Source organism: Microcaecilia unicolor, chromosome 5 (assembly GCF_901765095.1).
Source record: "Microcaecilia unicolor chromosome 5, aMicUni1.1, whole genome shotgun sequence".
NCBI lineage: Eukaryota > Metazoa > Chordata > Amphibia > Gymnophiona > Siphonopidae > Microcaecilia > Microcaecilia unicolor.
The window spans coordinates 176510019-176529410 of record NC_044035.1 but is presented as its reverse complement, the minus strand read 5'-3'; the positions used below and the strand labels follow the sequence as shown (position 1 = coordinate 176529410).

Sequence of the window (19392 nt, the reverse complement as noted above, 5' to 3'; positions counted from 1 at the left end):
TTGCTAAACACAACTGCCTTGATATTGCAGCTTGACAGGATGCTTCCTTTGGGGCTTGGATCCTACTTGCAGGAGTTTCCAGTTCCCACCCCAAGTGAGGACTGCTTTTGTACTTCACACTTGTCCTGGATTGATCTGTTGCCACTCTAAGGAAAGAAAAATTAGTTCTTACCAGATAATTTTCTTTCTTTTAGTGCAACAGATCCATCCAGGAACCCTCTTTTGTTATATTTTTGCTAGTTTGGTGTGGTTTGTTGTTCTTGGTTCCGCAGACTTCTCTGTTTAGATGTGGCAATCGCTGTACCAGTTCCTTGCTTGAGTGTTCTACTACATAGTTCTGGAGGTAGAGGTAGAAGGCTTCTTCTGGCAGAGCTACTATCTGACTTTACTCCTTTTCCATTGCTTTGTTATCGGAATATTGAGAGGTGACACTGAACGCTGGAGCTTAAAGCACAGTGCCGCTCTGTCCCCTCTATCTCCACCTGCTGGTAGACAAGCATAACTTACTTGTCCTGGACTGGTCTGTTGAACTAAAGGAAAGGAAATTATCCGGTAAGAACAAACGTTTGTGAATAAAGAGGTCTGCTTACCCTGTTTTGTAAATCAGAGGATAGTCTTGAGGGTTAAGAGGCTTCACAAGCTAGATGTTTGCAGAGTTTGAGACAGACTCCTTTTGTCTCTCGGACCATTTGTTTGACCTTTACCATGGGCTATGTGGCATCAAAGGTCCCTGCCGGCTTACAGGCGCACACGACTTGTGTGAAGGCAATATCTTGGACTGATGCTCAAGCCATTTTTCCTGATGATATCTGCAGAGCGGCAACCTGGTCATCGCTTCATTCCTTTGTGAAGCTTTACAGACTGGATGTGCTGGCCAGAGCCCAGACTTTGGCAGAACCATCATTCAGGGGGAGTGTTTTCTTTTCCTGCCAATGAGTTTCTGCTTATGTACATCCTATGTTGCAACTGGACACTAAGGAAGGTGAAATTTAGTCATACCTGTTAATTTCCTTTCATTTGATCCTGCTGCACCATAAAGGAGCAATTTAGAAAAAAAATATTATGGTTTAAGGATTTATTTGTTTCTGCAGTGGTTTGATGTGGCATGTGTGTGGTTTATGGGTGCTTCCGCTGTTTTGGCAGAGGCTTGCTGGAGTTTTCCACAGAGCACCAGCCCTTAAACTGATAATGTCACTGGGAAAAGTCAGTGCCCCTGCCTCTTATCTGCTGGTAGTAGATGAGGACAACTCAATCGTCAGGATGGTGAGGCAGGAAGAAAAGAGAAAATTAACAGGTATGACCAAATTTCCCCTTAATTCTCTTAAGAGAAGCAAAAAGAGAATCATTTTAATAGCCACTGTTTTACTTTCTCCAGTTCTACACCTTAGCAGTAGATGAAATAAGGCAAGATCAGGCCAAGATAACAAACCAAGAGGCATATTTTCAAAGCACTTAGCCTTTCAAAGTTCCATAGAAACCTATGGAACTTTGGAAGGCTAAGTGCTTTGAAAATATGCCTCCAAGTGAGTTAATAATCTGCAGTTTTCCATAATTGAGGCCCAGTGTAGTTCCTTAGTACCGTGGCACTATATGATGCTTTACTAATCAAGCAAATATCTCTTCCTTAGTCAGGCCAACTGAATGAGTATACAGAACGTAAGGAGATGTCTGCAGATGTGGTGTGCATGAGCCTGGCAAGTGTTCCTCCTGGAGAACAGCGATCTCGTTTTCTCGCTGTGGGACTAGTAGACAACACTGTCCGAATAATTTCATTGGACCCATCGGTGAGTACTTGGTTGGACGCCTGTCATTCACAGCAAAAAGTTAAAATCTGCATGGGGGCTAGAAATGTGGTGATTATATCTGAGGCAGAAAAATGTGCTTAAATTTAGTGAAAAATGTGTATGGACAGTTTGTGTGCTTAAGTTTTAAGGTATATTGAAAACATTTTTATCAGTGTGAATATGTGAAATGAACCAGAAGAGGGCCAAACAAACCAAAATGTTTCTCTGTGCGTAATATCTCAAGCTTCTATATTTACGGATGATATAGTTAAAGGTGTGGGATCTTTCTGTTCAGTGATTAGTCTGTGTGTGTTACAGATGCTTAAGGCATAGATGGAAAACGCTGGGGCTGCAGTACCAGGATACTAGTTGTCAGGATAACTTAAATCCACAAGCAAACCATTGAATGCAAACAAATGTCATGAATAGTCATTATGGCTATTTTGAAAACCAGACCAGTTGGTACAGTGGGACCAGAGTTTACCATCACTGCTTTAGAATTAGGGTACTGTTTTCCACAGGCAATAATCTTGTAATTCTCCGAGGACAAGCAGGCTGCTTGTTCTCACTGATGGGTGACGTCCACGGCAGCCCCTCCAATCGGAATCTTCACTAGCAAAGGCCTTTGCTAGTCCTCGCGCGCCGATGCGCACCGCGCATGCGCGGCCGTCTTCCCGCCCGAAACCAGCTTGTGCCGGCCAGTCTTCTTTTCTCCGCGCTCGATACGGTTGTGTTTTACCGTTCGTGCCCCGAAAAGTCGACCTCGCGCGTCGTTTTCGACTACTTTCTGTGAGAAATTCCAGAAATTATTTGGATTAACCACTTTTGGTTTTTCCTTCCTCTACTTCGAGTTTTTTCGCCCCGTTAAGTTTTCTTTCGTCGTCGGGGTAGGCCTTACTTAGGCCCCGGTCGAAATTTCCCTTTTTTCTGTGCCAAATTTTGCCATTTCGTCTTTAGATTTCGCCGGCGTGATTTTTCCGCCCATGACATTGAAGCCTTCCAGCGGCTTCAAGAAGTGCACCCAGTGCGCCCGGGTAATCTCGCTCACTGACAGGCACGCGTCGTGTCTTCAGTGTCTGGGGGCTGGGCACCGCCCTCAGGCCTGTAGTCTGTGTTCCCTTTTGCAAAGGCGGACTCAGGTAGCGAGGTTGGCCAAGTGGAACATTTTGTTCTCGGGCTCTTCGTCGGCATCGGCACCGAGGGTATCGAGTGCATCGACGTCTTCAGCGTCCAGACCTTCAACCTCGGCGGCCAGTACATCGAGTGCATCGAGGCATCGGCCCTCTGCATCGGCGCCGAGACATCGGACAGCTGCATCGACGTCGGTGGTACCGGGACCTCGTCTGCTGATGTCGTCGGACGGTGGTGCTTCGTCTGGAGTGCAGGTGAGGGCTGTCCATTCCCCTGCTGGTGGCGGTGAGCCTTCGGGTGGGTCTCCCCCTACCCTGAGGGCTCCTGCGGTACAGCCCCCCCGAGACCGACCTTCTTCGGTCTCGGCCCCGAGGAAGCGACGGCTGGATTCTACGTCCTCCTCGTCGGTACCGGGAAGCTCCGGTGACATGCTTCGTCCCAAGAAGTCGAAGAAGCATCGTCACCGGTCCCCTTCCCATGTCGGTACCGAGAGCTCTGGGTCGCCGAAGGAGTCGGCACCCAGCAGGCATCGGTGCCGAGAGGACCGCTCACCCTCTGTTCAGGAGGTGTCGATGCGCTCCACTCTGGACAGCCCGGAACAGCCTCCACGCCCGGAACAGGTTCTGACGTCGACGCCTGCATCGACCTCCATGCCTTTCTCTGCAGCCGCTCTGAACGAGAGCCTCCGGGCCGTTCTCCCAGAGATTCTGGGAGAGCTGCTGCGCCCTACCCCTCCGGTACCGGCGGTGCTTGCGCCACCGGTACCGTCGAGCGTGGCGCCGGCTGGCCCATCGCCCGAGGTGAGGTCTCCGGCGTCGGTGCCGCGTGCGGTACTGGCTGCCGTCGCCTCCCAGGAAGGCTCCCCGACTACGTCGGCGGAGGGAGCTTCGCCGATGCGGGCGAGGGAGTCTACCTCTCGACGCCCCCATCGTGGACGTGGCTCCACGGAGTCGGGCACGGTTGCAGACACAGGTCCGTGAGCTTGTGTCTGACACCGAGGGTGAGGCCTCATGGGAAGAGGAAGAAGACCCCAGATATTTCTCTGACGAGGAGTCTGAGGGTCTTCCTTCCGATCCCACTCCCTCTCCTGAAAGACAGCTTTCCCCTCCTGAGAGTCTGTCTTTTGCTTCCTTTGTCCGGGAGATGTCTACGGCCATCCCCTTCCCGGTGGTTGTGGAGGACGAGCCCAGGGCTGAAATGTTTGAGCTGGACTATCCTTCTCCACCTAAGGAAGCGTCCACTGTTCCATTGCACCATGTCCTAAAAAAGACATTGCTTGCGAACTGGACCAAGCCTTTAACTAATCCCCACATCCCCAAGAAGATCGAGTCCCAGTACCGGATCCATGGGGACCCAGATCTGATGCGCCCCCGGGCAAGGACTCTAGAGCCTTAGACTCCTTTGGGAGGAAGGCCTACCATTCTTCTATGCTCGTGGCCAAAATTCAGTCTTACCAGCTCTACACGAGCATACACATGCGGAACAATGTGCGGCAGTTGGCGGGCTTGGTTGATGCGCTCCCCCCTGAGCAAGCCAAGACATTTCAGGAGGTGGTCAGGCAGCTGAAGGCGTGCAGAAAATTCCTGGCCAGAGGGGTGTATGACACCTTTGATGTTGCGTCCAGGGCCGCTGCTCAAGGTGTGGTGATGCGCAGGCTCTCATGGCTGCGTGCCTCCGACCTGGAGAATAGAATCCAGCAGCGGATTGCGGACTCGCCTTGCCGTGCGGATAACATTTTTGGAGAGAAAGTCGAACAGGTGGTAGAGCAGCTCCACCAGCGGGACACCGCATTCGACAAGTTCTCCCGCCGGCAGCCTTCAGCCTCTACCTCTACAGGTAGAAGATTTTTCGGGGGAAGGAAGACTGTTCCCTACTCTTCTGGCAAGCGTAGGTACAATCCTCCTTCTCGACAGCCTGCGGCCCAGGCTAAGCCCCAGCGCGCTCGCTCTCGTCCACAGCGTGCGCCTCAGCAAGGCCCCTTGGCTCCCCAGCAAAAGCAAGGGACGAGCTTTTGACTGGCTCCAGCAGAGCATAGCCGACACCCAAGTGTCAGTGCCGGGCGACCTGCCAGTCGGAGGGAGGTTGAAAGCTTTTCACCAAAGGTGGCCTCTCATAACCTCCGATCAGTGGGTTCTCCAAATAGTCCGGCAAGGATACACCCTCAATCTGACCTCGAAACCTCCAAATTGTCCACCGGGAGCTCAGTCTTACAGCTTCCAGCACAAGCAGGTACTTGCAGAGGAACTCTCCGCCCTTCTCAGCGCCAATGCGGTCGAGCCCGTGCCATCCGGGCAAGAAGGGCTGGGATTCTATTCCAGGTACTTCCTTGTGGAAAAGAAAACAGGGGGGATGCGTCCCATCCTAGACCTAAGGGCCCTGAACAATTATCTGGTCAAAGAAAAGTTCAGGATGCTTTCCCTGGGCACCCTACTTCCCATGATTCAGGAAAACGATTGGCTATGCTCTCTGGACTTGAAGGATGCCTACACACACATCCCGATACTGCCAGCTCACAGACAGTATCTGCGATTTCAGCTGGGCACACGTCACTTCCAGTACTGTGTGCTACCCTTTGGGCTCGCCTCTGCGCCCAGGGTGTTCACAAAGTGCTTGGCTGTAGTAGCAGCAGCACTTCGCAGGCTGGGGGTGCACGTGTTCCCATATCTCGACGATTGGCTGGTGAAGAACACATCCGAGGCAGGAGCCCTGCAGTCCATGCAGATGACTATTCGCCTCCTGGAGCTACTGGGGTTTGTGATAAATTACCCAAAGTCCCATCTTCTCCCGGCGCAGAGACTCGAATTCATAGGAGCTCTGCTGGATTCTCGGACGGCTCGCGCCTATCTCCCAGAGGCGAGAGCCAACAACTTGTTGTCCCTCGTCTCGCGGGTGCGAGCGTCCCAGCAGGTCACAGCTCGGCAGATGTTGAGATTGCTGGGCCACATGGCCTCCACAGTTCATGTGACTCCCATGGCCCGCCTTCACATGAGATCTGCTCAATGGACCCTAGCTTCCCAGTGGTTTCAGGCTGCTGGGGATCTAGAAGACGTGATCCACCTGTCCACGAGTTTTCTCAAATCCCTGTATTGGTGGACGATTTGCTCCAATCTGACTCTGGGACGTCCTTTCCAAATTCCTCAGCCACAAAAAGTGCTGACCACGGATGCGTCTCTCCTGGGGTGGGGAGCTCATGTCGATGGGCTTCACACCCAAGGAAGCTGGTCCCTCCAGGAACGCGATCTACAGATCAATCTTCTGGACTTACGAGCGATCTGGAACGCTCTGAAGGCTTTCAGAGATCGGCTGTCCCACCAAATTATCCAAATTCAGACAGACAACCAGGTTGCCATGTACTACGTCAACAAGCAGGGGGGCACCGGATCTCGCCCCCTGTGTCAGGAAGCCGTCAGCATGTGGCTCTGGGCTCGCCGTCACGGCATGGTGCTCCAAGCCACATATCTGGCAGGCGTAAACAACAGTCTGGCCGACAGGTTGAGCAGGATTATGCAACCTCACGAGTGGTCGCTCAATTCCCGTGTAGTGCGACAGATCTTCCAGGTGTGGGGCACCCCCTTGGTAGACCTCTTCGCATCTCGAGCCAACCACAAAGTCCCTCAGTTCTGTTCCAGGCTTCAGGCCCACGGCAGGCTGGCATCGGATGCCTTCCTCCTGGATTGGGGGGAGGGTCTGCTGTATGCTTATCCTCCCATACCTCTGGTGGGGAAGACTTTGTTGAAACTCAAGCAAGACCGAGGCACCATGATTCTGATTGCTCCTTTTTGGCCGCGTCAGATCTGGTTCCCTCTTCTTCTGGAGTTGTCCTCCAAAGAACCGTGGAGATTGGAGTGTTTTCCGACCCTCATCACGCAGGACGAAGGGGCGCTTCTGCATCCCAACCTCCGGTCCCTGGCTCTCACGGGCTGGATGTTGAGAGCGTAGACTTTGCCTCTTTGGGTCTGTCAGAGGGTGTCTCACGTATCTTGCTTCCAGGAAAGATTCCACCAAGAGGAGTTACTTCTTTCTGTGGAGGAGGTTTGCCGTTTGGTGTGACAGCAAGGCCCTAGATCCTCGCTCTTGTCCTACACAGACCCTGCTTGAATACCTTCTGTACTTGTCTGAGTCTGGTCTCAAGACCAACTCTGTAAGGGTTCACCTTAGTGCAATCAGTACATACCATTACCGTGTGGAAGGTAAGCCGATCTCAGGACAGCCTTTCGTTGTTCGCTTCATGAGAGGTTTGCTTTTGTCAAAGCCCCCTGTCAAGCCTCCTACAGTGTCATGGGATCTCAATGTCGTTCTCACCCAGCTGATGAAACCTCCTTTTGAGCCACTGAATTCCTGCCATCTGAAGTACTTGACCTGGAAGGTCATTTTCTTGGTGGCAGTTACTTCAGCTCGTAGAGTCAGTGAGCTTCAGGCCCTGGTAGCCCAGGCCCCTTACACCAAATTTCATCATAACAGAGTAGTCCTCCGCACTCACCCTAAGTTCTTGCCAAAGGTCGTGTCGGAGTTCCATCTGAACCAGTCAATTGTCTTGCCAACATTCTTTCCCCGTCCTCATTCCTGCCCTGCTGAACGTCAGCTGCAGACATTGGACTGCAAGAGAGCATTGGCCTTCTACCTGGAGCGGACACAGCCCAACAGACAGTCCGCCCAATTGTTTGTTTCTTTTGATCCCAATAGGAGGGGAGTGGCTGTGGGGAAACGCACCATATCCAATTGGCTAGCAAATTGCATTTCCTTCACTTACGCCCAGGCTGGGCTGACTCTTGAGGGTCATGTCACGGCTCATAATGTTAGAGCCATGGCAGCGTCGGTAGCCCACGAAGTCAGCCTCTATTGAAGAAATTTGCAAAGCTGCGACGTGGTCATCTGTCCACATATTCACATCTCATTACTGCCTGCAGCAGGATACCCGACGCGACAGTCTGTTCGGGCAGTCAGTTCTTCAGAACCTGTTTGGGCTTTAGGATCCAACTCCACCCCCCGAGGGCCCTGTTTGTTCTGTTCCAGGCTGCACTCTCAGTTAGTTGGTAAATTTTTTAGGTCAATCTCAGTTATGTCCTCGCCGTTGCGAGGCCCAATTGACCATGGTTGTTGTTTTGAGTGAGCCTGGGGGCTAGGGATACCCCATCAGTGAGAACAAGCAGCCTGCTTGTCCTCGGAGAAAGCGAATGCTACATACCTGTAGAAGGTATTCTCCGAGGACAGCAGGCTGATTGTTCTCACAAACCCACCCGCCTCCCCTTTGGAGTTGTGTCTTCCCTTGTCTTTGTTTTGCTACATATGAGACTGGCCGGCTTCTACACAGTTCTCCGAGGACAAGCAGGCTGCTTGTTCTCACGACTGGGTAGACGTCCACGGCAGCCCCCTCCAACCGGGAGAAAAGTCTTGCGGGAGGTCATGCACGAGGGGTACGCCCACCGCGCATGCGCGGCCGTCTTCCCACCCGTGCGCGACCGCTCCCACTCAGTTTCTGTTTTTCCGCGCTGGAGAGAGATGGAGTTTCGTCCCTCTCCTTGTCAGCCCCGGGAAACCGTTTTGCGGCCTTGTCCGCTATTTCTTTTTTGGTTATGCGCGTTTGCGTTCCTTTTTTCCTTGTGTTTAAAAAAAAAAAAAGTAGAGAAGTCTCCTTTCTATCGAGTGTGTTTTTTTTCCCCTTTACTTTTGCCGCCGTCGCAGCCTTGTGGCCGCACGTCCGAGTTTCCTTTTTTTGTTGTGGCCTTTTTACCGCCACCATCGACGGTTTTGACCTCTCCGATGCGATTTTTCCATCGATGTCCTCGAAGGTCCCGAGCGGATTTAAAAAGTGTGGTCGGTGGTTGCAGAGGTTGCAGTTTCTAACTTCACACTAGCTTTTTGAAAAGCAACAACAATCAGCCCTATGTTGCAGATTCAGTGCTCCAGCTGATAGAACATGTCTGTGGCACACTTTTTCTGTTATGATTCTGCCGGTCTGGCAGGGGAAGGGGTGGACTTCATTCCTGATTGGCTGGCAGGATCTGACTGACGTCAGAGGGTGTACTTTAGCCTGCTTCCTTCTGCCTTCCCTGCTTTGGCGTTACTTGGCGTTACATTTGTTTGTGACTGGAAAGCTGGACAGAGTTTGGAGCTGTAATCAGATCACTGCCTCCAGCTGTGCTCTCCCTCACTGCTTGCAGTTCTCAGTGGGAAGCCAGCTGTGTGTTTGTTCAGAGGGGCTTTCTCTCTGTTTGTTTGTTTGTTTGTTTGTTTAGTTAAGGATCTCCTTCCCTCCTGTGCCTGCCTGCTGGCTCAGTAAGTTTAACCCTTTGTGTACTGTGTGTATTGTGTCCCTGCCTCTGACTGATTGTTTACTCTAAGGATTTCTCTTCCCTGGGTCTGCTGGCTCAGTGAGTTTAACCCTTTGTGTACTTTGTATTCTGTGTCTCTGTCTTCAGTGGGATTGAGGCAAGGGCTTTCTGCCTCCCTTTTGTGTCTTGTACCTCTGGCTGAGGGGCTACCTCACCCCTTTTTGACATGCTGTATTAGCTCCCCTGTCCTGCGCTAGTCCCCTGGGAGGGTGTGGCCCCGTTCTGGTTCTTTTGTTACTCCCTCTGCCCTATTGCTAGGGTTTAGCGCATGTTTGGCATTTTGGGGTCCCGGGGGGCCCTCGGGGTTCTTTCTCCCCTCCCTGTGTGTGTCTGGGTTCCAGTTCGGCCATGAGGCCCACACGAGTGGCTCTGCGCGCTTGAGTTCTGGTTCGGCCGAGAGGCCCGTCTATATGCCTATTTCCCTTTCTTCCTGAGGTACTGCGGGGGAGGGTAGCTTAGGGGTGTTGTGTAGCTGGGGTGTGTGGTGGTGGGTCGGTCTCCCCTTGGCCTGGGTCGGCGCTCTGCTGGCCTCGGCCAGGGCCCAAGGGCTCACGACCAACCCAACGGATTACATTTTCTGAATCAACCAGAGCAACTTTCTTTTAGCATTGTTATAGCTAACTCTAGCTGAAGGCGCCTGTCGTTGCAGTGTCCAGCCCTTATCAGCAGATGTCAGCTGCATGGCAACTACACTTCCTGCTGGTATACCACAGTTCATTGACTCACAAGTTCTCTGGCATCAGTATTGCACAGTGATCCTTAACAGCAGATGACAGCTTCAGTGGCTACTGGCTTATCACAGTTCCAGTTGATTCATGAGTATTTGGGCAGCCAAGTGTGAGCAAGTGCAAAGTGATGCATGTGGGAAAGAGGAACCCGAATTATAGCTACGTCATGCAAGGTTCCACGTTAGGAGTCACTGACCAAGAAAGGGATCTAGGTGTCGTTGTTGATTATACGTTGAAACCTTCTGCTCAGTGTGCTGCGGCGGCTAAGAAAGCAAATAGAATGTTAGATATTAATAGGAAAGGAAATGAAAACAAAAATGAGGACTTTATAATGCCTTTGTATCGCTCCATGGTGCGACCGCACCTCGAATATTGTGTTCAATTCTGGTCGCCGCATCTCAAAAAAGATACAGTGGAATTAGAAAAGGTGCAGAGAAGGGCGACAAAAATAATAAAGGGGATGGGACGACTTCTCTATGAGGAAAGGCTAAAGCGGCTAGGGCTCTTGAGCTTGGAGAAAAGACGGCTAAGGGGAGATATGATAGAGGTCTATAAAATAATGAGTGGAGTTGAACGGGTAGACGTGAAGCATCTGTTTAAGCTTTCCAAAAATACTAGGACTAGGGGGGCATTTGATGAAGCTACAAAGTAGTAAATTTAAAATGAATCTCAGAAAATCTTTCTTCACTCAACGTGTAATTAAACTCTGGAATTCGTTGCCAGAGAATGTGGTAAAGGTGGTTAGCTTAGCAGAGTTTTAAAAAGGGTCTGGACGGCTTCCTAAAGGAAAAGTCCATAGATCATTATTTAATTGGACTTGGGGAAGATCCACTATTTCTAGGGTAAGCAGTATAAAAGGAAGATCCACTATTTCTAGGGTAAGCAGTATAAAATGTTTTGTACTTTTGGAGGATCTTGCCAGGTATTTGTGACCTGGATTGGCCCCTGTTGGAAACAGGATGCTGGGCTTGATGGACCTTTAGTCTGTCCCAGTATGGCAATACTTATGTACTTATGTACAGCTGAATAACTGTGTATTGTACAGTTATTTTATTTGCTGGAAGGCACAAGTCCTAGTTCGTACAGCAGATGTCAGCAGTATGGTAGCTCCACTAGCTGCTGGTATACCACAGTCTGTTGACTCATGAGTTCCCTGCCATTGGTGTTGCACAGTGGTCCTTAACAACAGATGGCAGCTGTATGACAGCTACACTGGCTGCATGTTTACCACAGTTCCAGTTGACTCATAAGTATCCTGGCAGTTGTATTGCTCAGTTATTCTATTCAGCTGAAAGGCACATGAGTCCTGGCAACCTGTTCTCATCTGCATTGTTTTGTTGCTTGGTACAGCTACACTTCTCAACTACATGAAGCAGCGCTGCAATCCTAGATTTGGAACTCAGCTCCTTCCAGAGCTGGGTGGAACTTTGAGGCTCTGTAGTAGTCAGGCTGTATCTGTCCTTAACAGGACCAAGGCACATACCCTTTTGTATATCAGTAATCGTACTAACATAGTTAACACTGCAGTATCAGTGTTCATTCTCCTCTTGAAAGATTTGACTGTTTTGTCAAGATGAAGGAATCTGTTCTTCCTCCATACTGCTGTGGTGAGCCACGTTTCTTAGCATATGGTTTTGGATAGTTTATAAACTAACTGTTGGTTATATCTCATACTGGAGCACTCATTTATACTACAGTAGCAACCAGCTATCTTGTTAAGCTATGTGCTTTACCACTGCTTAAGAGTTCTCTGGTCTAGCCTTGTTTCTGGTTTATCCAGTCTTATGGACATATAGGTTGCTCCTCTCTTACTCAACTGAAGGGGTCCACTATATTGCTGAATGGAAAAGGTTCTCAACTTCTTATCCCTATGTTTTGTTTTGTTTTTTGTTACATTTGTATCCCGCACTTTCCCACTCATGGCAGGCTCAATACAGCTTACATGGGGCAATGGAGGGTTAAGTGACTTGCCCAGAGTCACAAGGAGCTGCCCGTGCCTGAAGTGAGAATCGAACTCAGTTCCTCAGTTCCCCAGGACCAAAGTCCTCCACCCTAACCACTGGGCCACTCCTCCACTTGATCCCTGATGTTAAGGTTGGATAATTTACTCTACTAGCAAGTAGTTTGCCTGCCATCATTCACCCTCATGTGTTTGTCTCAGCTTACAATGCTGCTACTCTGGTCAATTCATAATTTCTCTCTGTTAGCAGGACAGACACCCCTCTTGAAGCTTACACAGCTCGCCAGATCTGACAGACTGCCACTTCATCAGCATCTTTAGCAGTGCCTTGGCCAGTGATAATTTGGTCAATTATCATTTCGTTACTGCTGCCATTGGCTATATATTTTTGGATATCTCCATCCTCTGGATGCCTTTCTCAAATGGGGCAATTCTTTCTCTAGTTTAAAAGAAGAAATTCACATATATTGATAAGTATAATTTTACTCAGTAGTCTTCTTCAGGTACTAGTGGTATCTGTATTTTTCTAGATGATTTCGTTGCCTGTCTTCTCAAACTGAATGAAGTGGCAGTCTTCTAATACTGACAGACTCAGTTCACTTCACAGGCTGTGTAATTCGCCTCTCTTCGTAAGCTCAGTAGCTCAACACCCTAAGTAGCTCTCTTCTGAACTCCGTAGGTTACAGTTAAGTTAGTTCATGGTGCCAAAAATGTGACATCCTACCTCATGCAGAACACTGACTTCCAATTTAGTGCCGGGTTCTTTTCAAAATTATCATGGTTACTTTTCAAACCCTTCGTTCCAGTTTTACATTATTTTTGTACAAACACCTCATACCTTATGTGCCATTTTGTACACTATGTTCTTCTTAGCAGCACCTTCTGGTTGTTCCTTCTTTCCTTCAGGTACATTCACATCTTGCTAGAACCACATCTTTTTTTTTTTTCAGTAGTTTCGCCCATACTATGGAATGATACCCTTTCACCTCTGATCTGAACTCTCTCTTTTAAGATTTAAGGCTGTCCTTAAGGCTCGTTTTTCCCATGAAGCGTTTCCTTCATTATTCCAGCTATCATAATTCTCTTACTTGCAATGATTTTAAACTCTTAATTAGTATTTCTCCATTGCCTAAGCAGCAGGTTTGTACCTATCACACACTTATGTTAATTGTCTTCTTTTCACTTCCCTTCCCTGCCTTACGTTTTTTCCCTATCCTATTTTCCTCATTTTAAATTTTAGTTACCTCTTTCTCTTTTTGGAGTTTTATAGTTTTAGAAGTCCCCCATGTACTTTTTATTCTTACCTTATGCTTTCACCTAATTTCCTATCCTTGATGTACTTTGAAATATGAAAAGTTTAGATATTTTATTATTTGCGGTATATTAAATAAAATTGAACTGTGAACCGATTGGCTCATTTCCACCTTCAGGCTGAGTAGGTTAGCTTTTTTTTTTTAGCTTCTGAGGGACTCAGCTCTCATTTTTACCTCAGTGTTGTAGCTCTCCTTTCAGGTTGAGTTGCTCACCAACCCTTTCGAGATATCCAGCTTAGCTCTCTTGTCTCCCTGGATGATTCAGATCTCTCTGGTACAAGAGATCAGCTCTCTTCTCAATATGAATATATCAGCATATTTCTCAGACTAAATACTTCATTCTTCTCTGGCTTGGTGTAGCAGTTTTCGGCTCAGGTGGAATGCTTCCGCTCCCTTCACTAGTGGAGTGCCTCAGCTCCTCTCCTCAGGCTGAGTGCCTCTGCTCCCTTCCTGACTTTGTTTCCTTGCCTTTTGTCTTAACTTGATGTATTCAGATCCCAACTCTGGATGGATAGTTTAGCTCTTTTATTTCTTCTAAAGGTCGCTTTCATTTTTCTACAGTAGGCTTTTGCAATCTCTTTACTACAAGCTTTTGGGAGAAAGGTATAGTATATTTTTTGGCTTAAATTTTGAATCCCTCCCTCATCGTGCACTACTTTGCTACCTCACATTGGTCTGGTATGGACGAAAAAGAAGGAAAAATTGTCTTGTCTGATAATTTTCTTTCCTTTAGTCCTGTACCAGACCAGTCCAAAAGTCCTCCCTGTTTGTTCATACATGTGATCGGCATTGTATTTGCCCTTCTTTTCCTTTTGTACATATATCATTGTTTCTGTTTTTAAGTTTCTCTCATGTGTTCCTTGGCTTACATCTCCTGACTCTGGACTCACTTCATGTTGGTAGAGGTTATTATACCTGCATGATTGAAATTGATATTGACCAAGTTCGGTATTGGTTCTTCCACAAATATCTGGTCATAACTAACAGTATGAATATGAGCACCACTGCGTGGCTAATCGAAATACTGAAGATCCTATGGCTGCACAATACCGTTTAGGGGAAATCACTTGGAACTACTTTTTCTCTCTGTCTACATCCGCTGTTCGATGGATGTAATGCATTGGTCTGGTATAGTACTAAACGAAAGAAAATTATCAGGTAAAACATAATGTTTCCACATGCAAGACGACAAAGGTAGAAAAAAAAAGCATTTTATTCTGAATTTATTCATTGAAATGTCAGCTTTTAGAAATGCACACATCTGATATTTTCTATTTCATTCTTTTTCTCTAGTATTGCTGTATGCTGGAGTCTGACTTCTTGAGACTTCCAGTTCAATTTTTTGCCTTCATTTCTCTCATTGAAATCTGGTCCCTTGTGTCATATTTGTTATGTCATGTGTTATGTGTGACCAAGGTGCAGTATTCTGCTAGCATGTGATATCTGTGTAGAGATCTTGTTGCAGCCCTGTTTTGTTTTCACTAGGTAGTGTAGTGGTGTTTTAAGGCCCAGTATAATATTTACTATGTGTGTTTTGCAGTGGAGGGATTGTGTGTTGACCTTACTGAGGTGACATCAAAACTTTAACATAATTTTAGTTTGTCATAACATCAGACAGGGTTTTAGGGTTTAAATTTTCATAGGTGTGTTGGCTGACGGTAAGTGGGATTTGTAAGAGAGAAGAGAGACAGACTGGCCGCATGCCTCTGGAAGCGTAGGCACCATCTACACACACTTTTTAAAAATGTTGCTTTAATTCAATTGCCTAAGAGACCTGTATGTATCTACTGAAGGAGAAGTCAAATGGTTAGTATAGTGGGCTGAGAACCAGGGGAGCTAGGTTTGATTTCCACTGCAGCTCCTTGTGACTCTGGGCAAGTCATTTAACCCTCCAGTACTCCAGATACAAAATAAGTACCTGTATATAAAAGGTTAGGGTTACCATATTTGCCCTAAGAAAAAAAGAGGTGTCATGCCCCCCTGCCATTGTCACTTCGATCCCCCCCCCCCCCAATGAAAGCCAGATTTCATCTTCCCCCCCCCCCCCCCCCCCCCCATGTAGATCCCCTCACAAATTTTCCAGCCTCTCTCCACCGACATAACTCCATTCACTACCCCTCCCCTCCTTTACCTTAGGAGCCCTGGTGGTCTAGTGACCTCTCTGGGGCAGGAAAGAGCCACCTCTTTCCTGCCTGGCACATCTGCAGGCTGTCTCTCTCCTGGTGCCACTTCAAAATGGCTGCTAAGAGTTCAAGCAGTGACCTTGCAAGACTTCTGCGGAAGTCTTGCAAGGCCACCGCTTGAACTCTCGGCAGCCATTTTGAAGTGGCGCCGGGCAGGAAAGAGGGAGCTTTTTTCTGCCCCGAAGAGATCACTAGACCACCAGGGCACCACACTAAGGTAAAGGAGGGGAGAGTAGGATAGGACACCCTGAGGGCCCGTTCATCCGCAGATCCGGTCAAACGGGCAGGCTGGCAAAACCCTCCTGGTTGCTTGGCCGTGTCCTCAAAAAGAGGGCAAGTCCTGGTAAAATTTAAAAGTAAACCACTTAAGAGGGCATGTCCTGGTAAAATCTAAAAGGTAAACCACTCCGATTGTAACCACAGAAAAGTAGTACATCAATTCCAATTCCCTTTCTTGCTACTTATTTAAAAGATAATACCTTCAGCTATTTTGCTGATCTTTTTCTTCATGTTGCCAGAAGATTATAGATTCTGGCTCTGCCCATTTTTAAACTCCCCAAACAGCTGAGTCACCAAGAGGCATATTTTCAAAGCACTTAGCCTTCCAAAGTTCCATAGAAACCTATGGAACTTTGGAAGGCTAAGTGCTTTGAAAATATGCCTCCAACTGCCTATGGTTTTATGGGTATGTTGTTTGGGAGGGGGGGTTAATTATTAATTTGTGATTTGAAATACCGCCTAGCTGTGGTTACAATCAAAGCAGTTTACGTATTATATACAGGTAGTTATTTTGTACCTGGGACAATAGAGAATTGACTGACTTGCCCAACGAGCTACAGTGAGAATCGAACCCAGTTGCCCAGGTTGTTAGGCCACTCCTCCCCAGTTCCCCAGGTTGTTAGGCCACTCCTCCACTCTTGTTTTTATCCATATCAGGTCTTATGATTTTAATCTAACATTTGTTTTTCTGTGTATTTGATAACTGCTTTTATGCCCCTGATGCAGCCCTTATGAGGATGAAACATGACCATGTCTGGTATTATTTTATTTATGTTGTGGTGAATACATTTTGGTGACACATTCTTCATTTGCTCTGCTGTTTGTTTGTGCCATCTTGGATCTTGCAGATCACTTGCCTTCTTGCTTCTGTACCATCTTTTGTATTGTTTAATAAAGTAATACAAATTGTATTCCACTACTGTAAATTTACTGCAAGACAAGTGGAAAACCTCCGCTTTAGTTTTAGGTGTCTAAGCATTGTCACCTCAGAGTATAGTGAAAGAATCTTATTAGAACTAGCTATGATCCTCTCTTTTACTCCCTCCAGGATTGCTTGCAGCCACTGAGTATGCAGGCACTACCTGCTCAACCAGAGGCATTGTGTATTGTGGAGATGGGTGGCGTGGAGAAACGAGATGACCTAGGGGAGAGGGGTTCTATTGGTTTCCTGTATCTCAACATTGGACTCCAGGTAAGCAGAAAAAGAGGGACTTCAGCTCATGTACTTGGTGTCAAACTCTATGTGACTTAGTGAATCTGCTGTCCAGTGAATGGGTCAATCAAAATTTTCCCACCAGTCAAAAAGTCCTTTCATAACCATTATATCCTATGAAAAACTCAGACAAAAAGATATACAGTACAGTAACTTATCTTCCCCATAGGCTGATAGAATTAATAGCTATTGCACTTGATGGTACATTTATATATATATTTGGGTGCAGTTGTGTATGCTGTAAGAGCTAACACAGCAAGAGTTAGTCATAAGGAAACCTCTTTTTCTCTATGATTCTTGTCACTGTACACAGATATTTAAACAACAGAACTTTACAGAAACGGGTCTACTGCAGCTGAGAGGCTGTTTCCAGTGGTTGCAAATACAAATGACCTCTTGCCTATCCTATAAAACTTTGACTATGTGAATAGTGCTCCTAGGGTGCAGCTTACAAATTTCTTCTGGTCTTGTTAAGTAAATCTTTGAGAGAAGATGGAAGTTTGCCATTGGATTTATATGCCACTTACTGCTGATATTGGCCTTTATTACAATTCTCTAGCTTTCTGAAGTCCATTGTTCTGTGAGCCCTGAATATATAGCTCCCTTTCTTTGTTGCTTTCCAGTTGAGCGTACAAAGCAGGCAAAACAATTTTTTGATTAATAGGAAAAGATGAATTGCTGTTTAGAAACAAATGAAAGAACTATCCCGAGAACCCTCCATTAGGAATAAATTAAGGAAACAAAGACAACAGAGGAGGCTTTCAGTTTAATTGTTTTTTAGATGAATAGATGGCTACTCAAAAAAACTGGAATAGTTGAGAAGTAGAAATTAACATTCAAAAAGAGAACTCATTAAGGTATTTAACATAAGATTCAAGTCCTGTGCTGCTAAGAAAAGAAAACCTGGTCTTGAGAGTTGTGAACTTGGAAAATGTAATATTTGTATGATTGATTATTTGTTCTCCCTTTGTTAGCTAATCTAGTTGTTATGTTTTGTCTTTTATCATTTTAAGTTGAAAATTAATATCTGAATTAGTGGTTCTCAACCCAGTCCCTGGGCCATACCTCACCAGTTTTGTTTTCTGGGTATCCACAAACATATGCTTCAGATTTGCATTCAGTATTAGAATATGTATTCTTTGGAAACTAAATGGTAAAATGTGTCAAATTAGACTTTCACTTTGCTCTCCATTTATTTTTGGCACCATTATAGGCTATGAGGCAGTAAAACATCCTTTGTTTTTGCCTTGGGGGAGAGACAGAGAAGCACAACTTACTCGATCTGTTATGGTGAAACTTTGTTAGGTGGCCAAATGATCTTCTCAAAACCTCATTTCTTTCAAATCACATGACTGATGTCAGCATAAAAGCGAAAGAAACCTTATACCAGGCCTTGACAAATTTTCTTTGAATTTATGAACTAGTGGCTGAGACAAACTCTGCCTCAAACCCTGTTGCCTCTACTGAAGTTGAAGAGTTGGGGGTGAGGAGGAGAGATCCTCTTTGGGGTCTACTGCAGCTCCTTTAGGTTCTGACTTTACTAGGGCTGATTTTCCATTTTGAGTGTAATGGAAAAGAAAGCTTAGTAAATCAGGCGCTTAATGCACCATTGCAGGCAGAAGTATACAGCCAGCAGACTCTTACCCTTATCCTACCCAGTCTCTGTCTCTCATTCCAGCCCCCTCCCCCTGTCATAGCCCAGTCTTTCACACACTTTTATTTCCCTATTCTGTTTACATAGTCTCTTATCCCTCCTCCTCTTCTCCTCCTCCCCCTCACTAGCCCTCATCATCAAGAAGCTAGTCAGCTATCCCTTATCTAACCAGCCACACCACCTCTCCCCTCCCCCAGCACCAAAAACCAGCTAATGAATCTTCATAATCTCTTTTCCCAGCCACTCTTAAAACTCCACACTAGGCCAACCATGTTAATTTGCTACCATTTTCAGAAGAGGAATTTCCTCTCTATTGCATTGCTCAGCTCTTTGTGCATTTTGAGCCAAACAATATAGGAACTCCCGGGCTAGTTTTGTGACATTTGAAATCTCAATACCAGCGTGAGTCAAACTCAGTGTTGCACAGTGGAGAGTACATGAAGCTTCTTTTGAGGCAGCAGCAGAAATGGAGAAAAACAGGGTACACAAATCCTGGCTCCTGGGATGCTTTCCATTCCCCTTAGCAGTGCACTTTCACTGTTGATTGTATGTGCTGTGTCTACTGTTTTTCAGGTGCTTGTACAAACCTTGTATCTCTCCTCTCTATTGCGGTGGTCTCCAGCTGAATTCCAGCCCTGCCTACTGCCCACATCACTGTTAGTATCTCTATTTCTTTCCCGCCCTTAGTGGTGCACGCTGCGTGCACACACTAAAAGAGAGCACTCAAGGAGCAGACCTGCTCCTTAGTACGCTCCTTCATGCGTTTTCCTGAGAGTCTCTGTCCACCTACATTATGGGTAAGGTTCTACTGCACC

The 19392-nt window shown here is 46.9% G+C and overlaps 1 protein-coding gene across 1 annotated transcript in view; it reads left to right on the top strand.

Annotated features, from left to right (window-relative positions):
* LOC115470428 (splicing factor 3B subunit 3) overlaps positions 1-19392 on the top strand; it is a 210377-nt gene that overhangs the window by 55066 nt on the left and 135919 nt on the right. Inside the window, exons 5-6 of the mRNA XM_030203606.1 lie at positions 1629-1784; positions 16759-16902. Of these exons, the coding sequence (XP_030059466.1) occupies positions 1629-1784; positions 16759-16902 (300 nt within the window). The remainder of the gene's footprint in view (positions 1-1628; positions 1785-16758; positions 16903-19392) is intronic.